The sequence below is a fragment of the Aspergillus ibericus genome, assembly GCF_003184845.1.
Source record: "Aspergillus ibericus CBS 121593 unplaced genomic scaffold BO80scaffold_57, whole genome shotgun sequence".
In the NCBI taxonomy this organism is placed as follows: domain Eukaryota; kingdom Fungi; phylum Ascomycota; class Eurotiomycetes; order Eurotiales; family Aspergillaceae; genus Aspergillus; species Aspergillus ibericus.
The window spans coordinates 109,485-137,076 of NW_020292155.1; the positions used below are offsets into that span (position 1 = coordinate 109,485).

The 27,592-nt window shown below is 51.6% G+C and overlaps 7 protein-coding genes across 7 annotated transcripts; 3 read left to right on the forward strand and 4 right to left on the reverse strand.

Annotated features, from left to right (window-relative positions):
- Positions 1-52: 52 nt before the first annotated feature.
- On the forward strand, positions 53-941 carry BO80DRAFT_429063 (mitochondrial import receptor subunit TOM7). The gene is made up of 5 exons (XM_025720388.1): positions 53-167; positions 244-290; positions 355-383; positions 460-496; positions 561-941. Exons 1-5 carry the CDS (start codon positions 141-143, stop codon positions 580-582), a joined length of 162 nt encoding a protein of 53 aa, XP_025570762.1. The 5' UTR covers positions 53-140; the 3' UTR covers positions 583-941.
- Positions 942-1,171: 230 nt separating this feature from the next.
- BO80DRAFT_449276 (putative mitochondrial folate carrier protein Flx1) lies at positions 1,172-2,341 on the forward strand (the record flags this gene model as incomplete). The annotated part of the gene is made up of 3 exons (XM_025721735.1): positions 1,172-1,289; positions 1,385-1,627; positions 1,725-2,341. 3 exons carry the CDS (start codon positions 1,172-1,174, stop codon positions 2,339-2,341), a joined length of 978 nt encoding a protein of 325 aa, XP_025570763.1.
- Positions 2,342-2,538: 197 nt separating this feature from the next.
- On the reverse strand, positions 2,539-4,722 carry BO80DRAFT_226855 (C2H2-type zinc finger protein). The gene is made up of 5 exons (XM_025714433.1): positions 4,513-4,722; positions 3,519-4,447; positions 3,405-3,458; positions 3,151-3,324; positions 2,539-3,087 (listed from the first exon to the last, which is right to left on the reverse strand). Exons 2-5 carry the CDS (start codon positions 4,281-4,283, stop codon positions 2,737-2,739), a joined length of 1,344 nt encoding a protein of 447 aa, XP_025570764.1. The 5' UTR covers positions 4,284-4,447; positions 4,513-4,722; the 3' UTR covers positions 2,539-2,736.
- An 8,020-nt stretch (positions 4,723-12,742) lies between these two features.
- On the reverse strand, positions 12,743-15,746 carry rcoA (putative transcriptional repressor TupA/RocA). The gene is made up of 8 exons (XM_025714434.1): positions 15,449-15,746; positions 15,161-15,242; positions 14,778-15,106; positions 14,173-14,708; positions 13,509-13,979; positions 13,321-13,453; positions 13,183-13,258; positions 12,743-13,098 (listed from the first exon to the last, which is right to left on the reverse strand). The coding sequence occupies exons 1-8, from the start codon at positions 15,567-15,569 to the stop codon at positions 13,074-13,076; spliced, it is 1,773 nt and encodes a 590-aa protein (XP_025570765.1). The 5' UTR covers positions 15,570-15,746; the 3' UTR covers positions 12,743-13,073.
- Positions 15,747-17,065: 1,319 nt separating this feature from the next.
- On the forward strand, positions 17,066-18,197 carry BO80DRAFT_438587 (uncharacterized protein; the record flags this gene model as incomplete). The annotated part of the gene is made up of 2 exons (XM_025721044.1): positions 17,066-17,334; positions 17,408-18,197. 2 exons carry the CDS (start codon positions 17,066-17,068, stop codon positions 18,195-18,197), a joined length of 1,059 nt encoding a protein of 352 aa, XP_025570766.1.
- Positions 18,198-19,085: 888 nt separating this feature from the next.
- On the reverse strand, positions 19,086-22,525 carry BO80DRAFT_468575 (NCBP1 family protein). Its single transcript, XM_025722944.1, has 7 exons — positions 22,210-22,525; positions 21,963-22,054; positions 21,780-21,886; positions 21,437-21,704; positions 20,404-21,374; positions 20,165-20,346; positions 19,086-20,108 (listed from the first exon to the last, which is right to left on the reverse strand). Exons 1-7 carry the CDS (start codon positions 22,268-22,270, stop codon positions 19,222-19,224), a joined length of 2,568 nt encoding a protein of 855 aa, XP_025570767.1. The 5' UTR covers positions 22,271-22,525; the 3' UTR covers positions 19,086-19,221.
- Positions 22,526-23,323: 798 nt separating this feature from the next.
- On the reverse strand, positions 23,324-25,415 carry BO80DRAFT_484346 (GSK family serine/threonine-protein kinase; the record flags this gene model as incomplete). Its single annotated transcript, XM_025723466.1, has 7 exons — positions 23,324-23,916; positions 23,988-24,192; positions 24,243-24,436; positions 24,488-24,836; positions 24,970-25,053; positions 25,110-25,282; positions 25,370-25,415. The coding sequence occupies 7 exons, from the start codon at positions 25,413-25,415 to the stop codon at positions 23,783-23,785; spliced, it is 1,185 nt and encodes a 394-aa protein (XP_025570768.1). The 3' UTR covers positions 23,324-23,782.
- Between the last annotated feature and the right edge of the window lie 2,177 nt (positions 25,416-27,592).

Consider the following 27,592-nt stretch of genomic DNA (forward strand, 5'->3'; position numbering starts at 1 on the left):
TTCACCTCCCCCAATCTTCCCGTCACTCCCCGTCCACCCTACCATTTCCGCCTTTCTCATTAGATACTTGCAGGCACCAGCCAAAGGGACCTTTGCCATTCACACCCTCTTCAACCTGTATACAAGACTCTACCGGCAGTATGGTCCAGTTCTCCGAGGAAACCAAGGTTAGTCCAAATTCCCGTTCGTCATGTGCTATTCGACGGGTTGGCCTTGTTAGACTAACGGATGTCCTTTCTCCAGGAGCGTATCTCCAAGGTCATCGACGTCTCCAGAGTTGCCATTCACTAGTGAGCCGCCTTCTATCTGTTCAAGCGATGCACTGGCCTGAACTGACGGTTATCTTTGTTCAAGTGGATACCTGCCCTTGATTGTCTACCTGGGTATGTTGCTGGGGCCCTCTTGGGCAGTTGCTTGGATCTTTGACGGTGGCTCTGTTGCTGACTTGAAGGAAAACAGGATACACCTACAGTGAACCCAAGCCATCTTTGTTCAAGTACAAGCGACCACACCCCGCCGACGCCTTCCTGATGATTCCGGTCCGCTAATCATACGTATAGGCTGTTTTCGCCGCTCGCATAAATGAATGAGCTGCTTCGGGATAAATTGGCGATGAACGCCCACCTCTCAGGCATGGCCAATGCTTGATGTCGCGGTCCGCGGTCCAGTCAGGCCGCAAAGTCTGCCTGCCAACATGATAGCAGGACCCGGAACCCTTCCTCTCCCCCGGTTGTCGATGTCGACAGATAGAAGTCCACTTCTATGAATATGTACTTTTAGACTACGAATGGTCTTCGTCATGTTTTGTATTGTTTAACGCGAATGGTTCTAATTTCATTTTTGGTTCCAGGCAGGGCCGGGGAAAACCGATGAATTGGGAGGGTGTCCGACTTGCATTATCGTCAACAGCGTAGGCTCGATCATAGCACTTTGAACCAGACCCTTTCATCCTTGTAAAGATGTCGTCGTAGGCTGGTACAATCGTGATCCATCCATCTGTTCCCTGGCTGGACATTTGGCGCGCTTCGGCCCGCCAAGCGCAATCGAATTTGCCTATTAGCTCGGGCCCAAATCTCTAGCCAAAGGAATCCGGACCTCTTCTCCCCCAGACACCCCCGGCTAGAACTTCAAACCCTGCAAGCGGCGTATTCCGGGAGGATTTGAAGGGTTCATGACTGGCAAGGATGGCTTGTCTTCGTCCTTTGTGGAGACCGTAGCAGGATTCACCGCAGGAATCGCCTCGACGCTCTGTCTGCATCCGCTGGATCTGGTCAAGACTCGACTTCAAGGTTCGTCTCTTTCACTCTTGCTAGGCATTGGGCAGATCAATTCTGGACCTTAGGATTCAGACCATAACTAACGCTTATCCTGTCGTGTCTCCTAGTCGACCGGTCATCCTCTTCGCGAGTTGGCGGTTCAGTTCCAGTAGTCCGCGAGATCTTTCAGAATGAGGGCGGCCTCAAAGCCTTCTACCGAGGTCTGGCGCCCAACATAGTCGGTAATTCCACTAGTTGGGCGCTGTACTTCTTGTGCTACAGCCACATCAAGGGCGCAATGCGCACCTGGCGCTGTTCTCAAGACCAGGCCCTCACGTCGGCCGACTTTTTCCTAGCCTCAGGATCTGCAGGTACGCCAGGAAACAAACCCGCAATATTCCCCTTCACCCACACTTTTCCGGCCGAAACATATCCGGAGGCGAGCAATGATCTAACTGGTATTCGTAGGTCTGCTGACATCCATGCTAACCAACCCGATCTGGGTCATCAAGACACGCATGCTGTCAACCGGATCGCAGAGCCCGGGAGCATACGCGTCGTTCACGACGGGGGCTAAGGAGATATTCCGCTCGGAGGGTATTTCGGGTTTCTATCGGGGGCTGATTCCCGCACTCTTTGGAGTCAGCCATGGCGCGCTTCAATTCATGGCGTACGAGCAATTGAAGCTGTACCGCTCCCGGATGTCTTCGGCTGAGACGACGACTACTACTGGGATCCGACATGGCGTGGGTGGGAGTCATGGGTCGTCGGACTCGGGCCCGTCAGGGATGCGGCAGCTGGGAAACATGGACCTATTCGTGATCTCGAGCTTGTCCAAGCTATTTGCGGGATGTGTTACCTACCCGTATCAGGTGTTGCGGGCTCGTTTGCAAACCTATAATGCCCACCTCGTATATTCGGGCGTCCGGGATGCCGTTGCTCAGATCTGGGCCAGGGAGGGCGTCACGGGTTTCTACAAAGGCCTAGGCCCCAATTTGCTGCGAGTATTACCCAGCACGTGGGTCACCTTCCTGGTCTATGAGAATACCAGGGCGTACCTACCAGGGCTGATCGCCGGCGCTTGAGAAGGTGCGAGTCTGCCTCCGCTCGCTGGTGTAAAAACCAGTTTTATGTCTTACCACTTCCTGCCTGTAGTGTCTACGGTCTATGATTGATCATATCATATTTTCCTATGGGTGCTAGGAGTTCAGGTCATGTAAAGCTACCCAGCTAGGCCGGGATATGCGGACAGGCTTTATTCTGATACAACGGGACACAATTCCGAGGACACGCTGATGTACATAAGGGGAGTCTGCAAGCCGAACGATAACGTTTGGGGAGTCCCTCATTGAGGTAAATTCCGTTTCCAACGTGAGGTGCTGAGGCTATGAAATAAACAACGGGACAGAAAAAAAATGAAGCTGGTATCGTGGGAACAATCGAACAGGTGAAACGCGGGAAAATAGGGAACTTGGGTGTGTCAATGAGCTTGCCGCTCAATAAAATATGGTTCCGCATCTTCCTCTTCGCTGCTGGAACCGCCATTGTAGATCGAAGCGTCTTCATAACTGGCTCGGCGCATCTTGTCATCGTTACTGTTGAGAGGCTGGATCCGTCTGCGTGATTCGGATCCCGGGTCTGACCGAGAGGTAGGCGAGATTCTGCGATCCTTTCCGCGGCCCTTTATGCCCTTGTTGCTGTTCTTATACAACGTGGCAAAGTATTCCCAGAGCTTTCTATCTTGCGGACTCATGTGTTCTCCCTCTGTTACCTGGGAAAATTTTAATGTTAGGTTTCGTAGGGTTGTGGCGTGAAACTTGTTCTGGTGTGACTGTCCTACAAGTCAGCTCCAAAATGATTGGCTTCAGGGTGGGTGAAGTATTGGTCTCCGCACCTTGAGATTTCCAAGCTGGGTAAACTGCTTCCCACAGTCATCCAAGAGGCACGTGAATGGTTTGGCATGTTGATGAGTGATTTTGTGGGCACGGACATTGCCTCGTTGAGCGAATCGTTTCTGACAGATATCACAGGAAAATGGCTTCTCTCCTGTATGGCGACGTTGATGGGTCTAACAACCAAGTATCTCTGTTAGACAACCTGTAGCCTTTCGATGTTGGCAATACTTCTGCCAGGGAAATGCCGACTTACCTTCAAATTCCCCAACTGAGAGAAGCGCTGCCCACAGGAAGGCTCTTTGCATATCTTATAATGAGAAAGTTAGCGCTAACTCACGCTTCTTGAGAGGATTCTTGCAACACTTACAAAAGGCTTGTCCCCCGTGTGGGCCCTCATATGGATATCTAGATGCGTCTTCTGTGCGAAGCTCTTGCCGCAATGGGGCAGAGTGCAAGTATACTTGCGTTTCTTGCCCGATCGCGAGGGGGCTTCTTCGACCATGACAGTGCAGCGGGGGGTTGGCACCGGTATCGAATAGCTCTGGGTATAGCCATTACTTCCCCCGTGGGTCAACTGTTGGAGTGGTGGCAGAGACTGCAGTCCTGGTGGCTGAGTACCGGTCTTGGCCTGGATTGCTTTCATCAAGATATCCACCTCCGTCGAGAACTCGACCTCATTGCTACAGGAACCTTTTCCCTGTGCAGCTGCTCTATTGCTCGATGGCTGAGCCCCCGAGGATTGTTGTGAGCCAGTATTGTGTTCAGCCTTGGTCAGAGGATCTCTGACTACTCGATTGACGGCATTCTTGGCCGGCCGGATATCGGGTATTTGCTGGATAGATGGTGGCTCAGAAGAAAGGCGAACTGGTTGATGATTAAGCGGTTGCTGACCAGCTACAAAGTAGTGTTGGTAACCCGGATGATGATGGTGGTGGTGGTGATGGTGGTTGAGAGTGTGCCCGAAGCCGTACGCGGCCGATGAGGATTGATGAAACGGTAATGGAAATGGGGCAGTCGGGTTGGTATAGAAAGAAAAGTTATGGCCGACATTCGAGTTCATCATTCGACGAGGCGCAACAGCCCCGACGGGATGGCCGGGAAACTCGTATGACACTGGTTCTGCAGTCTCCATCTTGACGAACGCAATGGAGGATCCCTGGGCTTGCGTTTACTCCGCCCTCGTGCTTCGAAACACCTTTTGTCTCTTGCTCGGGTTGTTGCAAGCGGTTGGAACGCAAAGCGCACCAAGATGGTGAGAACAAAATGGCCGAGGAAGAAAAGGAAACCAGGCCCCTCCTGCTATCATGTCTCAGTCATCCAGCTCTACAATCTCGCAAGATGATTCCGTGGAGTAATCTTACTGAATGGAAAAGGCTGTCACTCACCCGGCTTTTGGAGATGCTCGGAATTGCGCAAGCAGTTGCTTAAGATGAAGCAAAGAAGCAAACAGGCCGGGAACTAGCAAATAAGATATAAGGTCCCAAGTCAAGATCAAGATCAAGATCTCAAAAAGCAAACATTGGCACCAGAAATGGCTCGAGCTCCCCGCAAACTGGGCGTGTCCCTGGAGAAGACCAGACCGGGTCCGGATGTATGTATATAAGATCTCAAGTAGGGCAAGGAGGAAGAGTGGAGAGAGACAATGGATTGTGGCCGACAGTCACAACGAGGAGGGCTATGACATTGATTTTGACAATGGGGGATCAACAATAAGCAAATATACGGCTTGTTTCTTCAGGCTTTCTTCTGGGTTAAGATTATTTCGGCTTTTTCTTTTTCTTTTTCCTTTTCTTTTCTGTTTTGTGCGGGCCGCCTGAGTTTCTTTTGGATTTATATATCTCTCTCTTTTTCTGTCTTTTTTTTTTAAAAAAAAAGGGTAAATAATAATAATAGATTGCCCGGTTTCTCTGGACCCTCCCTTGACGATTGGGGCCGGTGATCTAGAACTAGATATACATCGCTACCTTACCCACCCACCTCCCTTTTCGGTGTCCCAGAGCAGTGGAAGCAGCGGGGTGACCAGTGACAGGGATGTTGCCTGCTAGTTGGTACTTAGCTGAAGGCTTGTACAGACCAGAATAGGATAGGTAGGCAGTAGCTGAGCTGAGGAATGGGGGTTGTTTGGGGGGGTGGAAAGTATGTATGACCAGGTATGAACGTATGTATCGATTGAATGGCTGTATTTCCGTATGGATGTACGACGGGGCTGTCCTGTCATGGAGGTATTGATCTCGGTCTCCTCCGTAGAAAATCCAAAAATGATTGCGGAAAAGGGGGAGCCAAGGCCGTCAAATGACGAGACCTGATAGATCCGAGAAAGGAACAATCCAAATTATCATCGGGAATATGGAACTAGAGCCTGCAGCATGGATACTATTCTCTAATTCACTTTAAAGTGCGCGCGGTAAGACTACCGTCATCCTCAATGAGCATGCCCCCCCCCCCCGGGTCACCGAAATTTAGGCGTATGCATCCAGCTCCACTGCCTAGTAGGCCTGCTCTGGGATTGATGGACCGAGCTGAATGAGATTATTATTATTCTGAATCGCTGTTGCCCCAGGTACGTTGCAGCCCCGAACCCCAAGCCACCTACCAAAGGGCTGACACATCTTACTTGGGTCCCACGAAGTTTCCTTGCGCCTCTTTCCTGGGAAAGCATGCAATGGAGCCCGTAATTTACTAGTCTCATCGACAATCATCTTGCATCAACTGAGCCAAGTCGCTTTTCCGTACGGAGGACTTGCCTAAGAACCTAGTATCGAGTACTTACTTCTGGATGGGCCCCGGGGGGATCGGGGTCCACCGATGCTGGGGCTTTAGCCCAATCGCGGAACACCCAGTGACGTTCCGATCGGGCTGACAATCACGCACCCACATGGACGGTACGGAAGGGGTACTAGGCCATTACTGCCGACTCAAAAGCTAATGTGATGCTATCCCAACTATACTATCCTCTCTGTGTAAGTAGAGAAGGTAGGCGGCAGATACTTCTGACTAGCTAACCGGAATCTACTAGGTACCTATGGGGAGCATCGGTATCCCCAATCAGTAGTAATCAGCAGCAAACTGGATAAGCATGGCGAGGCAACCGCAGAGCTGGCAATACCGCCACATTTCGATAGGAGAAACAAACAGCAGGCCTCCATAAGCATTGGAGGGAAGGGGAAAAAAAAAAGACGGACGCAAGCTCGTAATCGACAGCCCACACCCACGAGTAGGCATATCATCTGACCCAGGAGAATGGACCAGGCATCGACCCCGACTAATTGAAGAGTGAGTGGAGTGTGGGCTTTTTTCTGACACCTGTTAGTTAGAGCTGATGTAGTACCTGACTAGTACTTCAAGTCCGAACCCGATGATCATCACAATCGTTGCTGCTGGCAGCTGGCCAGTGACTTGGGATCAGACCAAGGTAGGTAGGGGGTACATCCTGTTTACTCAGGTGCTAATTGCCATGCTGCTTGAACACAGCTCTGTTACCGTTCCCGTATTATTTCATTATGCCAGCCAGCCAGCCAGCCAGCCAGCCAGCTGCTAGTGAAACAACCAGGATACCCTCGTCATCTACGCAGGCACCTGAGCTGTTGGGATCTATCTCAGCAAATCGGGGTCGGTTTCATACCGGACAACCTTGCCGGCCAAAGGATCATCGTCGTCACCTGGATGAATGTAGATCTTGGGACTGGGCCTCGTTACCCACGGGGGTCACCCATGGATCCGTGAGCAAGGATGGTTACTAACCGGCCCTAAGGCTACTCATGACTTATCAGGGCTTCAAGGTCATCAGAACAAAGGATGGGGGCATGTTCGGACTACATAAGCACCGCACCCTGCAGCGAACTAAAGGGGATTGGAAGGTACTGCCTGTCAAGTGTCAATTCTTATACGCGCCGTGGGGTCTCCGCGGCTTCAAGACATGGAAGCCTACTTGCTCCGTATCCTATCCTACCACAACTCGGCGCAGAAGCGGGTGGTAATTTTCATTCTGAACGCTGGTTCGCTGCAGGGGCACCCGAGAACTCCGACCTCCGACGACAGGACCGTATAGGCATTGGCGCTGGCTGAGCTGAGCCGTACTCCGGTTACCTCTGGTAATAAGTAAGACCCCATTGGCACTCCTTGGCTTGCGGCTCCAGGCCAGTTTGCCTTCACCAACATTTTTGGCGGTAGATTTCCGTGAGCGATGGGGTTGTCTATCTTCCAGCTACTGCAGTGGTCAAACGGAGAAGGTGGTTTCCAATTAGCCCGGCAGCTGGTTGGCGTGTACGGAGTATGTATGCGGGAAAACCAACGGAGACGAGGAATGGAAAATTACCTCCGTACTTCTGGTCAACCGCAAAGCATGACAGGGTTCGCCCGGCAGAGCTACACAACGGACCGCTCGCGGGCGATCAATAGTGTAGCAAGCCCCGGTTGCTCATTTGTGGTCAAGCTCCCCACTGTCGCCCCCTCCTTGGCGTCCACGGATGTGCCTCACTCTCGCAACAGCCGCGACTGGCGACCTGGAAATCCCAACAGGGTCCCCCTCTGTACAACCAACATGCTCCCGAGTTCCCTTCAGTTGGCTGCAAAGTAAGCTGGCGAATGGTATAAAAACAATGGGACAGTTCAGAGATTTTCATGGTGCCTACGAGCACGGGTTGGAACTGGCTTGCCCAGGTCTTGGCCAGAACAACCCGCGATAGATCTTTCTTGCCTTAATGTCTACCTAGTACCTCCGCCATGGATGACTCCACTTTGACTCTTTTATTAGCACTACTATGTAGACGGTGCAGCCCCCGATCTATCATCAATCTCTCTATGGAGTACTCTGTACGGAGTACGCAGGTGTACAACGTACATATGTAGTCTTTACCCCTGAAAAAGTGGGCTTATCTCCATATTGAAACATGCAAGACTTCGGCGAGGCTGGCGCTGATGGCGAACCAACACGAACGGTTGGAATGGGTATCTTTTATCATCAGGCTAGACTTACTATTGTGGAATGCTGGTTACGACTGTAAGCTATTTTTTTTGGAGGTTGTCTTTTTTTTTGTTTTTTTTTTTGGTTTTTTTTTTTTGGTCAAAATTGCTTTGGTTCAGAGAAACATAGTATGGGGGTAAGGTTAAGAGCATGCTTATGTAGGCGCTAAGTACGGAGTAGGTACTACTATTAAGTTATTGACCAAGGGACCCGCGGACTTACCTACGACTTACCTACGCACTATACGGAGTAGTACTAGTGCAGACGGTGGAGGATAGAACGCCTGATGTATCTACTAGCTTGGCCAGTGCTCGGTATTTCATACGAGATTGTATCCCATATCCAGAATGGAATTGTTTCATAAGTCCGAAGACAACAGATCCTATCCAATGAGGGTCGTTTTCGCCTAGCCCCGTGCAACATCAGGACTCTCTCATCACTGGATCCTAAGCTCCCACTGATCAGGTTTGCCCGAGAAAGCCCTGCGTGTAAAAGCTAAAAAAAAATATGGGCCTATCGTATAACTAGGGTGGATCGGGAGAAGGCAAGCGAGAAAGAGAGAGAGAGATGACAGTGAAAAGGGAACAGGATAAATTAAATTAGGTGCATCACTACTCCGTATAAAGGAATGCATGGTGATGGAGGCTCTCGTGGCCGAGTGAGGGAAATGTACCCTGTCGGCGTGACTATCATTTCTCCTTTTCTGTCCGTTGCTGTGACGGGCCGGGCCTTCATCTCGGAACCGCTCAAACTTAGCCATGACCCATGGATCTCGAACAGGCTGGTAAAATTTAACGCTATGTTTGAAGCTCGCCCCCAGCCCCCTTAGGGGTCGTACTAACTTTATTAGTGGACCTCGCGAGTCGCGAAATCACCTATGTCAGCCTGAAACTTGAGGTAGAGCCTTTTCTACATCCGTGCCAGAGTTGAACCGTGCTCGTCCACTTAGTGGGATATTGGTGCAAAGTACGAAATACAAAATATGAGGGCTATCGTCGGGCTTATGGATCGTGGACGGCGACCACCGCGATTCCGACATTGTGGGCCAGCCAGGCTGAGAGCCAACCAAGGATCCTCTAGCGAAGATCTATTGGATTGACTTACATACAGTGCCTTACTGCACGGGCTGTAGCCTGTAGGTACCGTTCAAAGTTCAGGCCTCAGACCTCCTCAGTACATACATAGGTAAGCATATCTGTGGATTCGGATCTGTTTGAAAATTAGACCACCTCCGTCGCGTCCTCGGATCGGACCATGGGGTGTTACCTGCGCGTTCGTAGGCGGCGGCTGATCCGCACCGATCGGGGCCTCAAACATGGGATCTAAACAGGATAGGAAGGCAAGCGATCGCGAGATGTATCACATCCGTGGTTTCACGCAGTGTCAGGAGGAGAAAAAGGCAGAAGCCCTGACATCATAGGTATACCAGCTGCTGTTCGCCTCGCTAGACGTACTTGGTACTTACCACGGCGGTTTTTGGTAATCAACATTGTTGCCTGTGTTACGCAGTCACTACTGGTCTACAGGCGAGTATCCCCGTCGCGTCTCATAATCCTGAATGATGGTTCATGCATAGTCTGCATGTACTGTTATGTACAATGATGATATATGTTGATTGTGCGAACACAGCAGCTTGAGTTGGACCCACCCAGAGCTACCTGAGTAGCGAGTACGTACTCCGTATACCATCTTTGATCCCGAGTGTATGCACCGGATTACATATGGTGAGGTGATTCTTTTGCTCCGATCTCCCAGTGACAGTGACAAATATAGTCACGTCCAGGTTTCTCTAGAGATGGCCCTGGTCCGGTTGCTCACGTCGCCCACTGGACGGAGAATTTTCTTCTTTCATCATCTACCACTATCTAATACCTATATCAAGTACAAGTACTATCAACGCAGAAGGACCGGCGCGCCTGTATCAATTGTGAAAGGCACACAGAATGCTTGAGTGCTGAATACTACAAATAGGAATGACAATCATATTGGAGCACAACTCAATGTATGCACAACACGGCGACAAGGCGACAAGAAATGAATGGATTACCAAGGCAATCGTAGAGGTTTACTCCGTATTGCCTGCCAAGAAGAAACCAACGACAGGCTATTCTGCCCACCCCCTTCAATCCCGAGCAAGATCCGCCCAGTCGATCATCACGGCTCCTGCTCGGGTAAAAAAAAAAGGGAGGGGAGGGGTGGTGGGGGTTGCAAAATGATATTGGCAAAACAGCCGTCATTGGCCTAGAAATCCCACGGCGATATAGATAGGTGCTGACTGGTGCTTGCTCGCGTCTTGAAACGATTCGTACTTGCAGCATTCCAAGCTATCTAGAGGCTGCCAATGCCCAAATCCACTTACTGCCTCGTGATCGCCGGGGCTTGTCAGAAGATGCAGGCGAGCAAATCGCGGCCCATCAATAGCGCCTGCTAGATAGATGGCACTGCCCGGGCTGAACGACCCACCGGATTGAATTACCCAGGTATGAAATGAACGATGTATCGAGAGTGGATACAACAGCATGGGGGTTTTTTTTCTCTGTTGCTCTCACACACACTGTCCAGCCCTTTCATTCTCTTCTACTCCGTACTTCCTTATCGATTAATTGTAATAAAATCATGTTCTTCCTCTCAACCTTCCGTAGTGCCTGCCCATAATATATGGTATAGGGTTTCCGGATGGCTGCAAAGCTGCAATACCGGGAATCAGATTCCATGGGTTTGAGACGAGACCAGTACCTACCTCATCGCCAATACGAGCTTCCATACCCCGTACATACTTACCACTAGGGTACGTGACTTATGCCCGAGGGAGGAAACGAACCACCCCATCTTCCATCCTTCATCCCCCATCCCTCATCCCTCTTCCGCCACACCGCATGGACTTGAAAATCAGGAACGGGGGAATCGAGGATCGATATTGATGGAGAGTGGAGCAGTCCATGGATACGGAATCCAACGCAAATTTTGTCATCGCTCATCACATATCACTCTTATCACTCTCCCCAGGCATGGGTTTACACTTTCCAGCCCATACAGACATAGACTGTCCGACCCAATGCAAGATGGCTCTTCTATCACACCGCGGACATTCCATGGGCATGCCTGCGCCTTATCCCCATCATCCAAGCCGCTCCGGACTCACTCCGTTCACTGGGCAGGAACCCACCAGGAGGATCCATCTAGTTGGAGGATCGTCATCCGCAGACAGGCCACCCGGTGCCCCCACTCGCTTACTATGTACAACAAACTACGTACTGAGGAGCACTACGACCGAGTATACAGTCCTGAGACCTAACTGATCGTGGCTTTTACCGAATCTAATTCGGGATCTGTCCTGTATTGCCCTTGGATCACCATGCCATGCTCCGTCCACACGCCGTACTCCGTGCTTACTCACCTCTTACAGCATTTCGATGCATGTGCAGAGTACTCCGTACTACATACATATATACGGGCATAGCCATGATGACGATGCGCCAGCCTTCGTCCGAAAATACAGCGGCCGTTTCGCTTGCACTCGTCCCTCCACGTATAGTCGGTAAAAGACATGTGCCGCCAGGCACTTTTCTGCCAATTGACATGTCATTGTCCAGTATCGAACCGATCTCATCTCCCTAGAGATTCTTGGCCAGGTGGGTAAACACGCGATTGATATTCTTCTAGCACGGATCACCTACCTATACATGGAAAATTTCCCTACTGATTTGACCTCAGATGATGTTCGTAAAGTAGGCGACCATGACACTGAACTTCGCCTAATCCGGGTTGATATAAATCCCTGACTCTGCTCTGGTGGTGGTAATGGTGGCGGTGGCGGCAGCGACCTACGGCCTCCATGCACATCGGAGACTTTCGCTCGTTGTCTTCTTAATGGCCGGTGTCCTTACTGTAGCTGGAACCCCTGGGAGTCCGTGAACCGGACTAACTAGTGGACTGTCGATCTCGATTTAGATCATTTCATGATTCAGTGAACTCCGTACGGGCCACGGAATTTACAGGTGTCTGATATGCAAGTACGAAGCAGTACCATGTGTGATATGTGATATGCGATACGATGTGTGCTGCAACTGCAAGGTCCCTCACACCGTGAGCATATAAACTCTGGCTGACTTCACGGTTCCATTGTGTTCATGAGTGTCAGGTCAAGTCTGAAAGATCGCATTGCAGCTCATGCCCCTTATTCGCGGTACACCTTCCCGTTTTTTTTTTCCTTATCCAAGACTAACATATTCATGTTTGCATCTGCATTGGGACTGAATAGGGGTAGCGATTACTCCATACTGACTTGCCTCTTGTGAATTGCAGGCAGGTGCTTGTCACATGGACTGCGTGTACCCTGATCGAAGTTGATCTTACGCGCATGGGACTAGAGCCATGGGCCAGCCCACAAAGAGGGCGCGCTGTACGGAGTAGAGCCTAGGTAGCCACAGCAGCATGTCCCTGAACAGTCAGTGGCAATCGATCTCGCGTGTCAGCAAGACACGGACTTTGGATCAACTCAAGGGTCCGAAGGGCGATCTCCCTCCCCAACTGCTCTACGCCCCGGCCAGCAAGCCTACTGAATCATTAACCAATTTTGGCCATGGCAACCACTAATGGAGCACCAGCCTCTCTACCGATCGTCACACTGCTCTCGTGACAATTGCATTCAGCTTCCTCAGAATAAACTCACAACCACGTAATCAGCGCGAAATTACTACCAGTACAGCCTTCTTTTTATTGTGTTTCGTTTTCTCCTTTTTCGCTTTGCTCGGGGCGGTTCGTCTCCTTGAAAAGAGAGTTCCAAGGTCACTTTCCCGTATACGGGTGCAGTGACAATAAAAGCAATCGGCCTTTTGCAACGCAAGTCCCAGAAGTGACGTCGAACAAGGCGCACCAAGTAGAGGAATCAGAAACAGAAGATTCGAAAAAGAAAAAGAAAATCCACATGTGCGCCTAGGCTTTCCCAAATCATTCTCATCACCGTCCGGTGTAATTGGAGTATCTGATCAAAGTAACCTGGTTAGCATTTATCCACCGATAGAGCCGACACGGCAATCAACGCCTCGAGAACAAGTAATAAACATACCTCCAGATTCTTGCCCGCATGTCACCACTGCCGGTGGCGAACAGGTTATTAGTAGGGCTGGGCGCCACTGAAATGACTGTTGCTTGGTTAGCGAAAAATCGTTCGGCAAGGCAGCCGTGACCGTTCTGGACTACAAACCAGAGTTCTTGTGGCCTTGAAGCATCATCTGCGCGTTTCCGGTGACGGGATCCCAGAACTGAACGCCCCGATCCTTAGAGCCACTCATGACCCAGTGTCCATCGGGCGTCAGGCAGACGCTCAGCACAAAGTCCTAGGTCTTGGAGTCAGCAACCGGGAAGCTTCCCTCGCTATCAAGGAGTACATACTTTGTGGCCTTCGAAAGTGCGGACGCATTTACCGCCCTTGACTCCGCTTCCGGGATAGGCGCCCCGGGGCACGTTAAGCTCCCAAAGCTTGATGGTCTTGTCAAGACTACCACTGACAAGGTCCCGGCCGTTGGGGGCGAATGCGACCGAGTACACACTGTCCTTGTGGCCATCGGGGCTCTCCAACCGCTCCACGAGGTAACCGGTAGTAGTATCCCAAACACGGACACTCTTGTCAAGAGAGCCTGCCGCAACGTAGTGGCCATCAGGAGACATGGCAACGGTAGTCACTCCATCCTCGATGCTCAGGGTGTAGACCAGCTTGCCGTCCAAGATGTCCCAAAGGCGCACGGTCTTGTCTCCACTACCGGACGCAATGTAGCGACCGTTGCCGGCGAAGTCAAGCGAGTAGATATCCTGCTCATGCCCGGTAAAGATATGCTTAATCGTCCGAGCGTTAATATCCCACACCTAAGACATTAATATGTTAGTCTCAGCAGTATCAATACAGCGCATAGCCTCGATGGCAATGGCATTAAGCAGGGGTTCTAAGCAGGATGAAGCAAAGCAGACGGAAGAGCAGTGTTCCATGAAGGAATGTGTCGAGAACGCTCATCCGCATCCCCACGGAAATAAAAGGCCCAATACTAGGGGGGCAACGTACTCGAATCTGCTTGTCCTCGGCACCAGTCGCAAGGTACTTGCCATCGGGGCTGAAACACACGCTGCGGATGTAAAGATCGCCGTTCTTGTCCACATTTTCATCCTGCAAAGTGGCAACATTTTGACCAGTGGTCACATCAAAAATCTGCGCAGAACGATTGCAACCGGTCGCAAGGTACTTGCCGTCACGGCTGAATCGAACACAGCACACAACGCTGTCGTGGACGAGATGGTGAACAAGTTCCACATCCAGCACGCGCTGCACCTCAGGGTTGAACACGGCGTACCAATCAGCCCCCTCTCGCTTTTGCGAAGCAGGCAAGTCATCGGGGTTCCAATTGGCCAGCATGTTCCCTGGGCGATCGCGAACGATAGCCTGGCTAGGAGGAGTGGGCCGGGCCAACTGCGGCGACGAGACACGGGGATCCGACGTATAGGCCAGCTGGTGGGTCTGTTGAGGAGTCGCCGGACCGGGAGGAGCACGGGGCCGCTTTCCAGGGCCCGGAGAGGCGGCGGGAGGAGGGGGAGGTCCGTAGCCTGTATCGAGATCAAGCCGATCGGGGTCAGAGGTCAGGGAACCTGTCTTCAAACACAGTCACAACATACCGTTCACAGCAGCACCAGGCTGATATCCCCCAAAAGAGCTCTGCGGTGGTTGCGGCGCTCCTTGCTGGGCCGCGGCAGCAGGCTGTTGAAGGGTATGCTGGGGAGGCTGCTGATCCTGGGGAGGGGGAGGGGCAACTGGAAGACCGGGGCCACTACCTCCTTGGTTGGCCATGATGCCACCAAACAGATTGCTAGGGCCGTGGCCCAGGGCAGGTGGCGGAGCCTGGGAAGGCCCAGCGTGCTGGGCTGGGCCGGCGATATGAGACGACACGGGTTGGACACCGCGCGATTCAAGCTCGTGACGCAACACCCGGATCTCTGCTTCGTAGCTGCAAGAGGGAGATGTTAGTACGGGCGTGGAAGCCGCGAGTTAAGTCACATACTCTTGCTTCATCTTAATTTGTGCTTGTTCCAGTTGGTAAACTTTCTGTCGGATCATCTCCATCTCCTGAAGCTGTCCGGTTACTGAGAAACAAAGAGTTAGCGAGCTGCACGAGCAATGTAAACCCTCTGCGGTCGTTTCCCTTCTATCAACCGCCCGAGTCTGTCCTATACGCTGTTCCTGTGCGACGGGCTAAAGCCGGCAGAAAGCGCCGTAAGAAGCAAGACTTTTGTCGCAAAGCCGACCGGAGGCCACACATGGAAACACAAGAGGGGACAGTCAAACATACATTGGTGTTCGAACTCGCCAGTGCTCCGAGATTGATTCTCAAACTCCTGGCGCAGCTGGTCCAGTAACTCCGTCAGACGGGAGTTAGGAGCCGGAACCATCCCGCGATGGGTGTTATACATAGCGCAAGCTGCTGCTGCTGCTGTTGTTCTCCTGCGTTCGATTGACGAACAAATAGAGGGAACCGAGGTCGCTCTGACGGAGGATCAAACGGGTGGAAGGATGGGGGAGATCAACGGGGAGAGTGGTCTGCGACTGGGGGCGATGAGAGTCACTGGAAGGCGACAGAGACTGCTGGGAGGAAATCAATCACCGCAGCCGCATCACAGCGCGCCCCTGAGGACTCGGCGCGGCAACGTGGTCGTAAGGGGAAACAGCTGAAGAGAATAAGAAATTGTCGTACGTGGAGGATCGCGCGGGGGAGGGAACCTGAGGATGACGATCGATGGACGCGGACGGTGGGCAGACGGGAAGGGATTAGAGAGGAGGAGAAGCTGAGGCTGAAGGAGGAGGAGAACGAGATGAGGTGACAGTTGAAGGTCCGTTCAGGTTCAGTTCGTTAGTCTCTCTTAGGTAAGGTCCGGCCATGCTCGGCTGCCCGGGTCCGGAGATCGGCGGCGGCCCAATGAGCTTGCCCGCTTTGCCGCCCCAAACGAGCCTTAGGCGAGAGGCGACCGGGGGACCTCGAGGAACTTGGTCATCCTCCAGCCCTTGAAGCGACAAGCGTGAGGACAGCCAAGCTAACAAAGCCCCTCCGGAGCTTGTGTATCCCTCTAAGACCTGGTTGAATCTGTCTGTCGAGCAGATGACCGTCGTGACCATCCATGACCGAGGATGCTCACCACAGGGCCGCCATAGCCGCCGTATTACCATTCGAATACGGCAGTTGAATTACAATCACGTGCCGGGTGTTATCACTTATCAGATCGTCGGCGTTTCGGATGGCGGAAGGCACCACCACTCAGGAACTCGGCTGTAATTTCCCTCGCGGCTTCCAGACACGGATACCTGTACACTGTCCTCCGTATGGAGGAGTACACTATATGGGGTACTTGACCGAAGGTAGTACCTATCGACACCTCTCCCCGGCCTCCTCGGACTAGATCGAGATCCAGGATCTGACTTCATTCCCTAAAAATAATGGATGCTTCTATTATCTACTCCGTATCTACGGAGTAGATACTACTAATCTGCACCTCCGAACCTCCCCACCACCGTCTGGACCACTCTGGCTGTCAACAAATCAGACGGGACGGCAGCCCTCGTTCCGCCTGGTGTGATCCTCACCTGCCTATGATAGGCTCTCCACCACCACCGTGGATGCTTTTTGTTTCTTATTATTACTTAACTTCTGCACCCCTTCTTTCTTCTCTTCAAGCCGTTTCTTTGCCCCTTCTTCCACCTCCTTCCCCTCGTCCTCCCTTCCCTTCTCCTTCTTCCTCGCCGTCGCCATCGACCTACTAGCTACCGGCCGGCTCTTCGTTCATTCTTACCGCCCGCCCCCTTTCTCCGTCTGGGCTCTTGATCGTCAATAATAACACCTGCTCTGCAATTCTCCCTACGCCGCACGCCTTCCAGTGTCTCTCCTTTCGCCAAGTTCCGCGGCCACTCGGGCACGATGGATATCGCCCTCGAAATCTGGGACACCTTTATCGGTGATCGTCTCTACGCCTCTCTTCTTCCCGTATCCCTCTCCTCGTCGGTCTCGCTTCCCAGCTTCACCACTGTCGCCAACAGCACCCTGTCCCTCTTCGGCGCATCTCAACCCTATGTCTATGAACCGGCCACCCAATTGATTTACTTGGAGCCTTCCAAATATGCCTACATGAGCGCTTGGCCAAGGAACAACATTTACCGCCAATTCCTCAGTTTCTTCTTGATCGTCTGGTATGTGCGCATCCGTTTGGTCTCAGCGTGGTCAATTCTCCCTTGGCTAACAGGTCGTGTGCGTTCAAATTAGGATTTTTGGAATCATCGTCTACTTCATCTCCGCAAGTCTGTCGTACATCTTCATCTGGGATAAGACGACCGTCCACCACCCCAAGTATCTCAAGAACCAAATCCCTATGGAAATTGCCCAGACTATGCGCTCCATGCCAGTCATGTCTCTCTTGACTGCCCCCTTCTTGGTTGCCGAAGTCCGCGGTTACGCAAAGCTCTATGATACGTTCTCCGACGAGCCATTCCCTTACTACAGCATCTTGCAATTTCCGCTGTTCATCATGTTCACCGATCTCTGCATCTACTGGATTCACCGCGGCTTGCACCACCCGCTCATCTACAAGACGCTACACAAGCCTCACCACAAGTGGATTATGCCCAGTCCCTTCGCTTCTCATGCTTTCCACCCGCTTGATGGCTGGTCCCAAAGCGTTCCTTATCATGTGTTTCCGTTCATCTTCCCGCTTCAGAAGGTGGCCTACGTGTTCCTCTTCGGATTCATCAACCTCTGGACCGTGCTGATCCATGACGGCGAGTACGTTGCCAACAGCCCTGTAATTAACGGAGCGGCCTGTCACACCATGCACCATTTGTACTTCAACTACAACTACGGCCAGTTTACCACCCTCTGGGATCGCCTCGGAGGGAGCTATCGGAAGCCCAACGAGGAGCTCTTCCGCCGCGAGACGAAGAATGGCCAGGAAGAATGGAAGAGGCAGACCAAGGAAATGGAGTTCATCCTCAAGACGGTCGAAGGCGATGACGACCGGGCGTATTTGGCCGATACGCAGACCAAGAAAGTCCTATGAGAGATGATCAAGACTTTGATGGGGAGTCTGTTTTTGGAGGTTCTTACCAGGCCCCGGCCTCGTTACCATCGTTCTCAACCTCGGTGGACTCCAGCAATCCTGATGGAGCCACCGGCCAATATGCTACCACCAAATATGGTAGCATGGCTTTATCCAAGCTCTATTTCCACCCCTTGCGAAGAAGCCCCACATGTGTGGTTGGTGGTTTTTCGGGTTTGGAGCCTGCTCCCGCGACCCGGAATACATTCACCAGGATCGTTTCTGTTCCTGGGCCCAACGTTACGAATTAATGGCTTTCCCCCTCTTCCCTTCCCATACCACGCTGCCCTAATTACGTCTTGTATAACACTTACTCTAGTATATTAATTCGTCTTCATTCTCAGATTTGTATTTTAATACAGGGTCAGGGTCCAAGTCACCGTTCACGCATTTTGCTGGATTGCAGTCCTGGCCGGTTTCTGTTATTTTATCGTCTTGCTTGCCTCTTGCTTTGTACATATAACGGACGGAAGGGGGAACGGTAGTTTTGTGCCAAATTTACCTATATATAATGGGAAGAATTCGCGGTCGGACATTGTATAGTATTATGGAGGGGAAAGACACAGATGAGTGATCTACTTTAGTACGGGATGGAGGCGCTCATTTTAAAATATGAAGCTTTACTTAAGGAGACCAGAGTAAGCTGGGTAATGAGTCGAGGCTCCTCACTGTGAAAAATCTGCTAAGGACTTTCAATAAGCTAGGAGAAGTGTCTTGACATTGAGGCGAAGAGTTCGAAAGTATGAAAAGATTCATCATTGACCCAGAGGTTCGAAAAAGCAAGGCTCAATCACGAACAGTGAGAGCCGTATTACCGGATAAGAGTTCATCTTCAATGATTATATTATTCTTTTTTTCTTGAACGCCCTACCCGCTGAATTGGTCGAGATAAGTCAAGTGTACCTATGAATACAGAGAGGGAACGGACTGTCCCGAATGAGATACATGGAAGAGATCTTCCCTGATAGATACGATCCGAGCTCGTTTATGAAATGTCCACACTCGCATCGGCTTCAGCAATATCCATTTCCCCATCTACTGGAGCGTCCTCAGAAACGACGTTCTCTTCGGATGCAGGAGGAGCAACCGTACCGACGGGGGTCGCTGTGGCCATGGCGTCCGCAATGAAGGATTCCTCGACCCCGGCTTTCCTGCGGAACACTCTTAGCCAACGCTGGCCCCATTGACGAATGATCTCATCTTCGGGCAGGTTGCCACTTCCGTCTCCTCTTTCCATCAGTTCATCGTTACTTCCACCGGCGACTGACACGATGGAGTCTTCGATCACCTTGAAAAGAGCTTGCATATCGACCTTCTCGCGATTGAGGGTCTCGTCAAGAACGCTGAGCTGAGGTTCGTAGAGACCCTGCTGGGTACGTGCGGCAACAATCTGCCGCAGGCGGTTGGTAACTTTCCCGACCGTAGCGGAAATCATTTCGAAGATGTGTGATTTGGCAAGGACATTTCCTGCATCCAGCTTATCCACCAGCGCCCATTCAATGACCGAAAGCGGAGTCAAGATGGTGTAGTTGAGAAGCTTGTCAATGATGTTGATACCGACGCCTGGCTGATCAACCCAATATTCCATGACCGAGGTTATGATCTGGCGCCGCGCCCGGGGCGACTGGGGACCAATTGCCAAGAGCCGTTCCTTGTTTCGTTCAATGCAGGACAGTACATGAGAGAGTGATTTGGAGCCAACAAAGCAAATGGCCGTAACAAAGGCGTCTGTCGAAGGCAGCAGCGGATCCTCGACGCCGAGGGAGCTGGCTTGCTCTTCAATAGCATTAATTACCGGCTGGATTTCCTCATCGCCTGCCTTCTTACGGACAAGTTGCATGATTTCTCTGCCTTCATTGGCATATGGGGTAGCTGGACGAAAACAGGTCAATCTCTTGGCATGGTTTCCAAAGGGAAGCCTAACTTACTGTCGGACGAGTATTTGAAGTCAGGAGTATCCTTCTCTTTCCCTTCCGTGATCAGGTCTTGGTAGGGATCAGGGAGGGTGCCCCGGATGCGCTGTGCAAAGCTCAGTCGGATTTCCTTGTCGAGGGCGCCGGTAATGAAAGCCATCCGCGGGTGAACGAGAGGCAGCTCCAAGTCCTCGATCCTGGCCCATCGTTAGGTTCTCTGCGCCATATTCTGTGTACTTCAGCCTAGGACTTACCATTCACTCCATTTCCAGGTAAACCCAAAGTTACTCAGGTGATGAGCGAACCAGTCCAAGAACCGATGGCTCAAATCCAAATCCATCGTCTCCAGACTGCGGTACAAGAAGCGAATAGCACGCCCCAGACTGGGTGCAATTGCGGCCGGGGCAATTTTACAGCACTCCGTGAGAACGGAGTGATAGTAAACCAGCTTGTGCTCAGGGGAAGGCAGCTGGAATAGTTGAGAAAATACGGCATCCACGGCAACATCCTCGGGCTTCCATTGCGTGTCTCCAGGCAAATCACGCAGTCGATCAAAAGGCGTGGCGCGCTTCACGAAGGTATGTGGCGTGAAGTAGCAATCGACGTCGATCAAGAACTTTGCCGTTGCAATGCGATTGAAATCAAGGATATTTATGGTGTCGACAAGGGCGTCACGCAGCAACGAAGAAGCGATGTCTGATGTAGAAGGGACCGTCTCAATGTCTTGGTTCGCGTACACAGAGAGGTATACCTCCGGGAAGATCGCTCTTGTACCGTTCTTCACCGGGCTCGGAACGGTGATCTGGGGGAAGGGGTGCTTTGGCCCATTTTCATAAGTCTTCGGCTCCGCTGCCTCTGTTGACTCCGCTGCATCCATTCCCTCTTCTTGCGCCTCTTGTGTTTCCTGCATTTCCTCGGTTCTCTGTGCATTTAGTGCCTCTAGCGCCCCCTTCCATGGCCGAGGGAGGCACACAAGCGCCCAACCCTGACCGGACTCCCCCTGCAGCTGATTTTGGACTAGGCTGATGACGCTTTGCGTAGCAGTTGGCTTGCCGTCCTCGGGGCCGAAGGGATTTACCAGGTCGACAAGGGCATGCGGTGTGGAAGCGATGATGTCTGTCTTCTCCAGGAGTGCCGTGGCCTGGGACTCGAATCCGGCTGCTGGAGAGGCCATCACGTACGGAATAGTAAAGAGAATAATCTTCACCAACTCCAAGCCAAGCAACTGTATGCGGGTAGTTAGCACTTAGGTGACACTGGGACCGAAAATGTACTGGTGTCGCTTACATCTTCCGATGATGCTGTTTGAAGGTCGACAGCGCGCGCAAAGAGCTCCTCAAGTACTGGGAAGATACCATCGCCTTCGAAGATACATTGAAGGCAGCCCAGGAACCGCAGCAGAAGCTTAACTTCGCGCCACGCGCCAACATCAACGTACTTCTGCAAACATTCACTCGATCTGTTGAGAACATCGGACACGAGTTCGGGCTTCTGGAAATTGGCGATAAGGACAGCCGCCGCGATGAAGGGGATCTTTAACGGCTGCTCGAGGACACTGGTTCCATAGCAACATCATTAGCTCCAGGCTACGCGGCAATTGAATACGCAAAGGGGGGCAGTCAAGTCATACAGGTCAAGGGCGATGTCAACGAAGGAATTCCTGAATTCCTCATCACCGTAGTTATCCGCCACGCTTTTCGCAATGCTTACAGCGTCGTCCTCTGCTCTTCTGGCAGCCTGAAGCAAACGGGGTGAGCTACAGCACTTGCCACGGAATGGTTGCGCGATTGGGGTATTGGAAGGGTATTCGTACAGATTCAGCGATCGTAAGTAGCTGTCTTCGGACCTTGACAATAAGTGGTTCTTCATAGCGACGTCTCTGGCGGCGGTCATAGTCATCATCTTCTGTGAATTCCCAGCGGATTGTCAATGGTACGTCCAACCAGAGGAGGGAGCTCGAATTAGAGCCAACAAACAAAGAATCAGGGGAGTGGAAGCCATCAACAACAAGCAATTGAAATCAAAGTCTCGGCCATAATGGAATTGTGCGTGTGACTGACCTCTGTAGCGCCTCTTGCGCCCACCCCTGGGGCCATGAGGTCGGCGTTCGTAGTCGGCCATCGCTAGTGGACCCTGCGTCGACACGAGTAGTCTCGCGCACCAGCTGCTTCCGAGTGGTGTAGAAAGGAGGGTCTAATTTGCAGCCAGAACGGCGTACAATGGTGGCAGCGACAAGCTCTTCGGTGGTAATGCTGTCGGGACAAAGAGGGCGTGCGACTAGGAAACAAAACATCACCAATAATGCTCAGCCAGGTCGGGATTCGGGATCCTCCGTCCCGCTGATTATCTAACCAGAGCTCAGGTGGGCCGGGCAGATGCCACGCAGAGGAATCCGAGTAGTATGCTCAGGTGGACGTATTTATATTTTTGGAGTGCGCAAATGGAAAGGACAGTAGTATTCGGAGAGGCTCGTATAAAACAAAAGCGTGTTTGGCCCCCCCGGGCGATTTTCTGCAGGAGGGGGGATGCAAGTTCTACACATACGCAATTATATAACCCCGGCACAACAGATAGCAGTCGAGACGGGCCACAATACAACATGTACGCAGGGAAAACTGCAAACAGGCCAGCTAGAAGAGCAGAGCAGGTACAGCAAGCTGTGGTTATACACTAGGAAGTGAGAGTATCCAGGCATAGTTCTTTGGGTCCTCTAGGATGCACAACTAGGAACAGAAGCAGGCGAGAAAAGCAAAGGAGTCGTCTGCATTCGGAGGTTAGAGCCAGGGAGCTGACAGCTTCATGATCGTCAATACCAAGCGAATGAGGATGGGTTGGCGCGAGGAGGGCCAGCGGGGACAAGAGAACGGAGAAGAGGAAAGAAATTCAAATTCAAGCAGCAATGACACAAACGGGGCTTCTAGCGCGGCAAGTCGGGAAAGAAGACCTCCAATACCTATATTCAAGCACACTGACAGGCACGCGGTATGGCGCATCCAAACAAAGAAATCCTCAAGATATCTGACGCATTTGTAGGATATTCATCTTTCCGCCCCTTCTGGAGAAGACTTGCGGCAACTTGTAGACAGGGCCCCTTCAATCGAGACATGAAGCTATGCAGACTTGATCCCGGAAGGCAGACTCACGCAATAAGGGTATCACTTTTTTCCTTCCCAAGAGTTGTCTCAGACACCTCAATAACTCCAGGCTATATCATCCCATCGACCCCTTTGCGTGAAACTGTCATGATCAACTAACCACCCCCTCTCAAGAACTTTTCTGGTCGTCAAGAGTCACAATTCCCTCCACGCCACCTAATCTCGTGGATCAGCGCCCCTCTGTTCAACGTCTTTTTTCCGGCATTTTTTTTTTGGTTTTCGCTCTTGTTGTTTTCTTCTCCAGATTTCCATGCACGCGTTTTACCTTATCTTGCAATGTCTTCCCACACAGAAGCCAGCTCCCGGATGCCCCGCCTATGGAATAGGTCTACAGATTTGAATAAACCTTTTCCGGTTCAAAGAACCGCCCGATGCATGAATATGAGCTCGTATGGCATAAAATCAAATTTCCGCAATCATGTGCAAACAACTTTGCACACATAAGGGCGTGTATTTCGTCAGATTCGCGCGGATTGACTCAGTCAAGGCGCGCTATCATCTCTTCCTTCGTTAGGGGTTTGAAGTTGTCGATATCTAACCCGCGAGCCTCAAGTGCAGGACGTGCATGAGGAGGAATCAGCCGGCTGTTCATTGCGGGCGCGATGGAAAGTTCTATGACAATGCCATTTCGTTAGCATGATGATCTCGAGAGAACAGATTTAGAAAGCAGAAGGGAGACAGACCATGCCTCGAAAAGTCGAACAGGTTAGGGAGTTCCCTTGTGGAGCCATTCGGGTGCCGCGAATCGGGCAGCCGGGTGTTCGGTTCCCGAAGTTCGTCAAAGAATGGATGGCACATCGCTTCGATAGCCGAGAGACGTTGTGTTGGTGTATATTCGAGCAGAGCGGAGATCAGGTCGATGGCCTCGTGGGGGGCCCTCCGGAAGACCTAATGAACGATGAGTATTTGAGGCGCAGGGTCGTTTTACGAGAACTCACCTTATTGAAGGGGTGGGGCTTGATCTGCGGGAACTTGTGTTCCATGTAATTGGGGTTCATGGTGCGAATCTGTTCCCGCGTAGGAGTGCCCAGGACCTTGATGATCTCCACGAGTTGGTCAATCCCCGATTCTCCTGGGAAGAGCGGTTGTCCTAGCATCAACTCGGCCATCACGCAACCAGTAGACCATACGTCTGAGGTAGATTAGTACATACACAGAGCCGCTGAAGTGAATTGAGAATTACCAATTTTCGTGGTGTAGTTTGTTGCGCCGAAAATCAGCTCTGGTGCGCGGTAATAGCGGGAGCAGATGTACGAGACATTAGGTTCATTCTCGACCAGGATCTTCGCAGAGCCAAAGTCGCACAGCTTCAAAATGCCGGTGTTCGGGTCGAGCAAGAGGTTTTGCGGTTTAATATCACGATGGCAGATGCCCTGCGAGTGGATGTAGGCCAGGGAACGGAATAGTTGATAGATGTAGAGCTTGACTTCCAGCATCGGCATGGTTGTCTTCAACTTGTTGAAATAACGAGACGCTCGATAAACTGTTTCTGGTACATATTCGAGGACGAGGTTCAAATAAACTTCGTCTTTCTATCAAGTATCCCCGAGCATGGTTAGTAGGAAGCAAGGTGGGATGGTCCGCAAGACGGTTGGACGGATATGGACCGGAGGGGAGAAGGAGAGGAAGGAGAAGAAGGATAGGTGGGAGCAGAGAGCGACGTACCCTTTCCCCGTTGGAGTAGTAGAACGCCTTCAGCTCTACAATATTCGGGTGGCGCACGATCCGCATGATCTGAAGCTCACGATTCTGGAAGTCTGTTAGCGACCCAGTCGGCGATGTTGAGCAGTGGTGACCACGCATACTTTGAATCGCTTATCCTGAAGGACCCGTTTAATAGCAGCGTCTTCGCCGCTGGGCATCATCTTCGTTTGGAAGACGACACCAAACGATCCATTGCCGACGATTTTACATTGTGAATAGGATATTTCCTTCGTCTCCCCCGTAAGTCCATCCTGGACTTTCTCGCGGACGACTTCTGTATGATCGCGAACGACAAGGGAAAGGTCAGCAATCGAATCCTGAAAACGGGCTCAAGAACAATTGCGTCAAGGTTGTCTCTTACCACCCATGCGCAGACTCGAGAATACCCCAGGTCTATTCTGTGACATCACGGACGGCTAGTGGAGACAAGACCGGGCGGCAACTTGGGCAATGCTATCGAGAGTAGGGAGGGCTGGACTTCAACAGCGGGTGTCGGAAAGAGACGCAGAAATAAGGCGTGAGGTCCGTTTTGGGCAGACTGTATTCGGTGGAGCACTAGTTGGGAGGGGTGCTCTGGATGGGCGGAATATCCGAACGGTGGATGTTGAGTGGAGGTGCGCGTGAGATGAAAGGTTGAGAAGCGGACGGGCGAATCGCAGAAGGGAAGGCTCAGACCAAGGACCAATGGACTTGGGAAGAGTGCCAAGAGTGCAGACACAAGACCTGAGCAGGGAAACGCCCCCAAAGATCGAAACGGGCACGCAAAGGGAGGAGGATCGAGAAGGGACAATCTTTCGAGAAAAAGAAAGACTGAAGGGAAGGAAGCAGCAGCAGTAGCAGCAGTAGCAACAGAGAAATAAAGATCAAGAGGCAGCTGATTCGAGGAGCAGGTGGGTGTGACGACTATGAATTCCACGCCTCAGCAGTGTGGCAGAAGAAACTCAAGGAAGGGCGGCTAAGGTAGGTGTAGGTAGAGAAAGCACAAGTTCTCAAAAGGGAGGGATGGTCGGTCGGAGGAGAGGGAAGAGGGAAGAGAGGAGACTGAGCAGGTGACGTTGATGGAACGACGAAGCCCGAACACGCGAGGGCTGCAGGAACGCGGGAATAAAGCACCGGGAGGAGAGGAAGAAGGCAAGGAACACACGAGCCAGCTCCGGGCAAATAAGAGATATCAATAAGAATAGTAATGGATATCGACTACTAGGGAGGACGGTGGTAAAAAAGGTTAAAGGGGAGAAGGGGTTTAAAAAAAATAATCAAATCGATGAATCAGGAGTACCTACACGGGAGCTCACCTGAGGGAGAAAAGATGCCAAAAGGAGGGAATTACTAGCACCAGATCGAAATTGAGCCTGCCTCAATATCTGGTTGTACTGTCTCCCCTGCCTGTTACTAGTCTCTTAGGCCCCAGAAGGCAACGTTTGGGTTTGGAGGAGGAGGGGGGGGGGGGGGGGGGGGGGGAGTGGTTCACCTACCGCAGTAACTTTACCTTCCTGGGAGAAAGCCTAGGTAATGACCGAGGAGGAGCTGTGAGCACTGAGCACGGAGCTGTGCGAGAGTGTGGAGAGGCAACAGACTAGAGATGTGGATGTCGATGATGATGATGATGATGATGATGATGATGATGATGATGACGGTTGGAATTATTGGTACAGGGGCCCTGAGGGATTGCTGTTTATGGCCGCCGGCATAAGAATAACCATTCTTTACACGGTAGCGTTGGTCCTGGAGAAGAGATCGTTTTGATTATTACTATCTAGATACCCTTCAGGTGCCAGGACATATCACCCCGGCTAGTAATAACATGCCCCATACAAATCTATAGCTCTTCCCAGTTCACACCCATTTTCTCCGGTTATTGCACCTAGACTGTTGGGCGAGGCCCCGGAGGGGGGCTGAGGAAATTAATACTGGTAAAATGAAAGAAAAGGAAAATGAGGGAATCTAGAAAAGGGAAGGACAAAAAGAAAGAGAGGGGCGTAAATAAGTCTCTGTATAGGTGTGTACTCATACAATACAATACCGAATCGGTTTCTTCTCCAGAGGTCTTTCGAGTCCTGGGCCATGAGCCTACCTATGACGCTATTGCCCTTACCGGAAGCAAGGTACCTGGGTACCGCTAGTCAGAGGTGATACTACGACTATCTAATATCTACCACTACTACGGATGACCGTGTTGGATGATGCCGCTAAGACATGTCACTATATAGAGGGTTCCTACGTGTAGGACAACCCTCGACTTACTCATGAGGAGATTCCTTTCTCACCGCGGACTCCCCATCAGGTGATGTGTACAAGTATCTCCCGCTCCCCGAACGGAAAAGGAGTCATTTTTTGTCTTCGGCTTGCCTCGTTCCAAGCCGAATATGAAATGGAACGGAAGGTCCCAAAGTATAGTTATAACATCACCGAATCAGGTTACATCTTGGGTTGAGTTGTGGCTAGGCAGATCAGTAGGTAATATCTGACGACGGACGTGAGGTGGAACCATTCAGATTGGGTGTGAGGTAGATAGCTGCCGGGATTGAGAGAATTGAGGGCCCATTCTTAAAGGGCAGGTGACCTTGGCTCCGAGCACTTGGGT

Coding starts and splice junctions, on each gene's coding strand:
- BO80DRAFT_468575 (XM_025722944.1), bottom strand. CDS start 22,270: ATGGCCGACTACGAACGCCGACCTCATGGCCCCAGGGGTGGGCGCAAG. Junction 20,347..20,403: donor ACCTGGAAATGGAGTGAATG/GTAAGTCCTAGG, acceptor ACGATGGGCCAG/GATCGAGGACTTGGAGCTGC. Junction 20,109..20,164: donor CTTCAAATACTCGTCCGACA/GTAAGTTAGGCT, acceptor GTTTTCGTCCAG/CTACCCCATATGCCAATGAA.
- BO80DRAFT_429063 (XM_025720388.1), top strand. CDS start 141: ATGGTCCAGTTCTCCGAGGAAACCAAG. Junction 291..354: donor TCCAGAGTTGCCATTCACTA/GTGAGCCGCCTT, acceptor TCTTTGTTCAAG/TGGATACCTGCCCTTGATTG. Junction 384..459: donor GCCCTTGATTGTCTACCTGG/GTATGTTGCTGG, acceptor GAAGGAAAACAG/GATACACCTACAGTGAACCC.
- BO80DRAFT_226855 (XM_025714433.1), bottom strand. CDS start 4,283: ATGGAGACTGCAGAACCAGTGTCATACGAGTTTCCCGGCCATCCCGTC. Junction 3,459..3,518: donor ACACGGGGGACAAGCCTTTT/GTAAGTGTTGCA, acceptor TCTCATTATAAG/ATATGCAAAGAGCCTTCCTG. Junction 3,088..3,150: donor CCCAGCTTGGAAATCTCAAG/GTGCGGAGACCA, acceptor CTTGTAGGACAG/TCACACCAGAACAAGTTTCA.
- rcoA (XM_025714434.1), bottom strand. CDS start 15,569: ATGTATAACACCCATCGCGGGATGGTTCCGGCTCCTAACTCCCGTCTG. Junction 15,243..15,448: donor TGGCGAGTTCGAACACCAAT/GTATGTTTGACT, acceptor TTTGTTTCTCAG/TAACCGGACAGCTTCAGGAG. Junction 13,099..13,182: donor ATGCGGGCAAGAATCTGGAG/GTATGTTTATTA, acceptor TACTTTGATCAG/ATACTCCAATTACACCGGAC.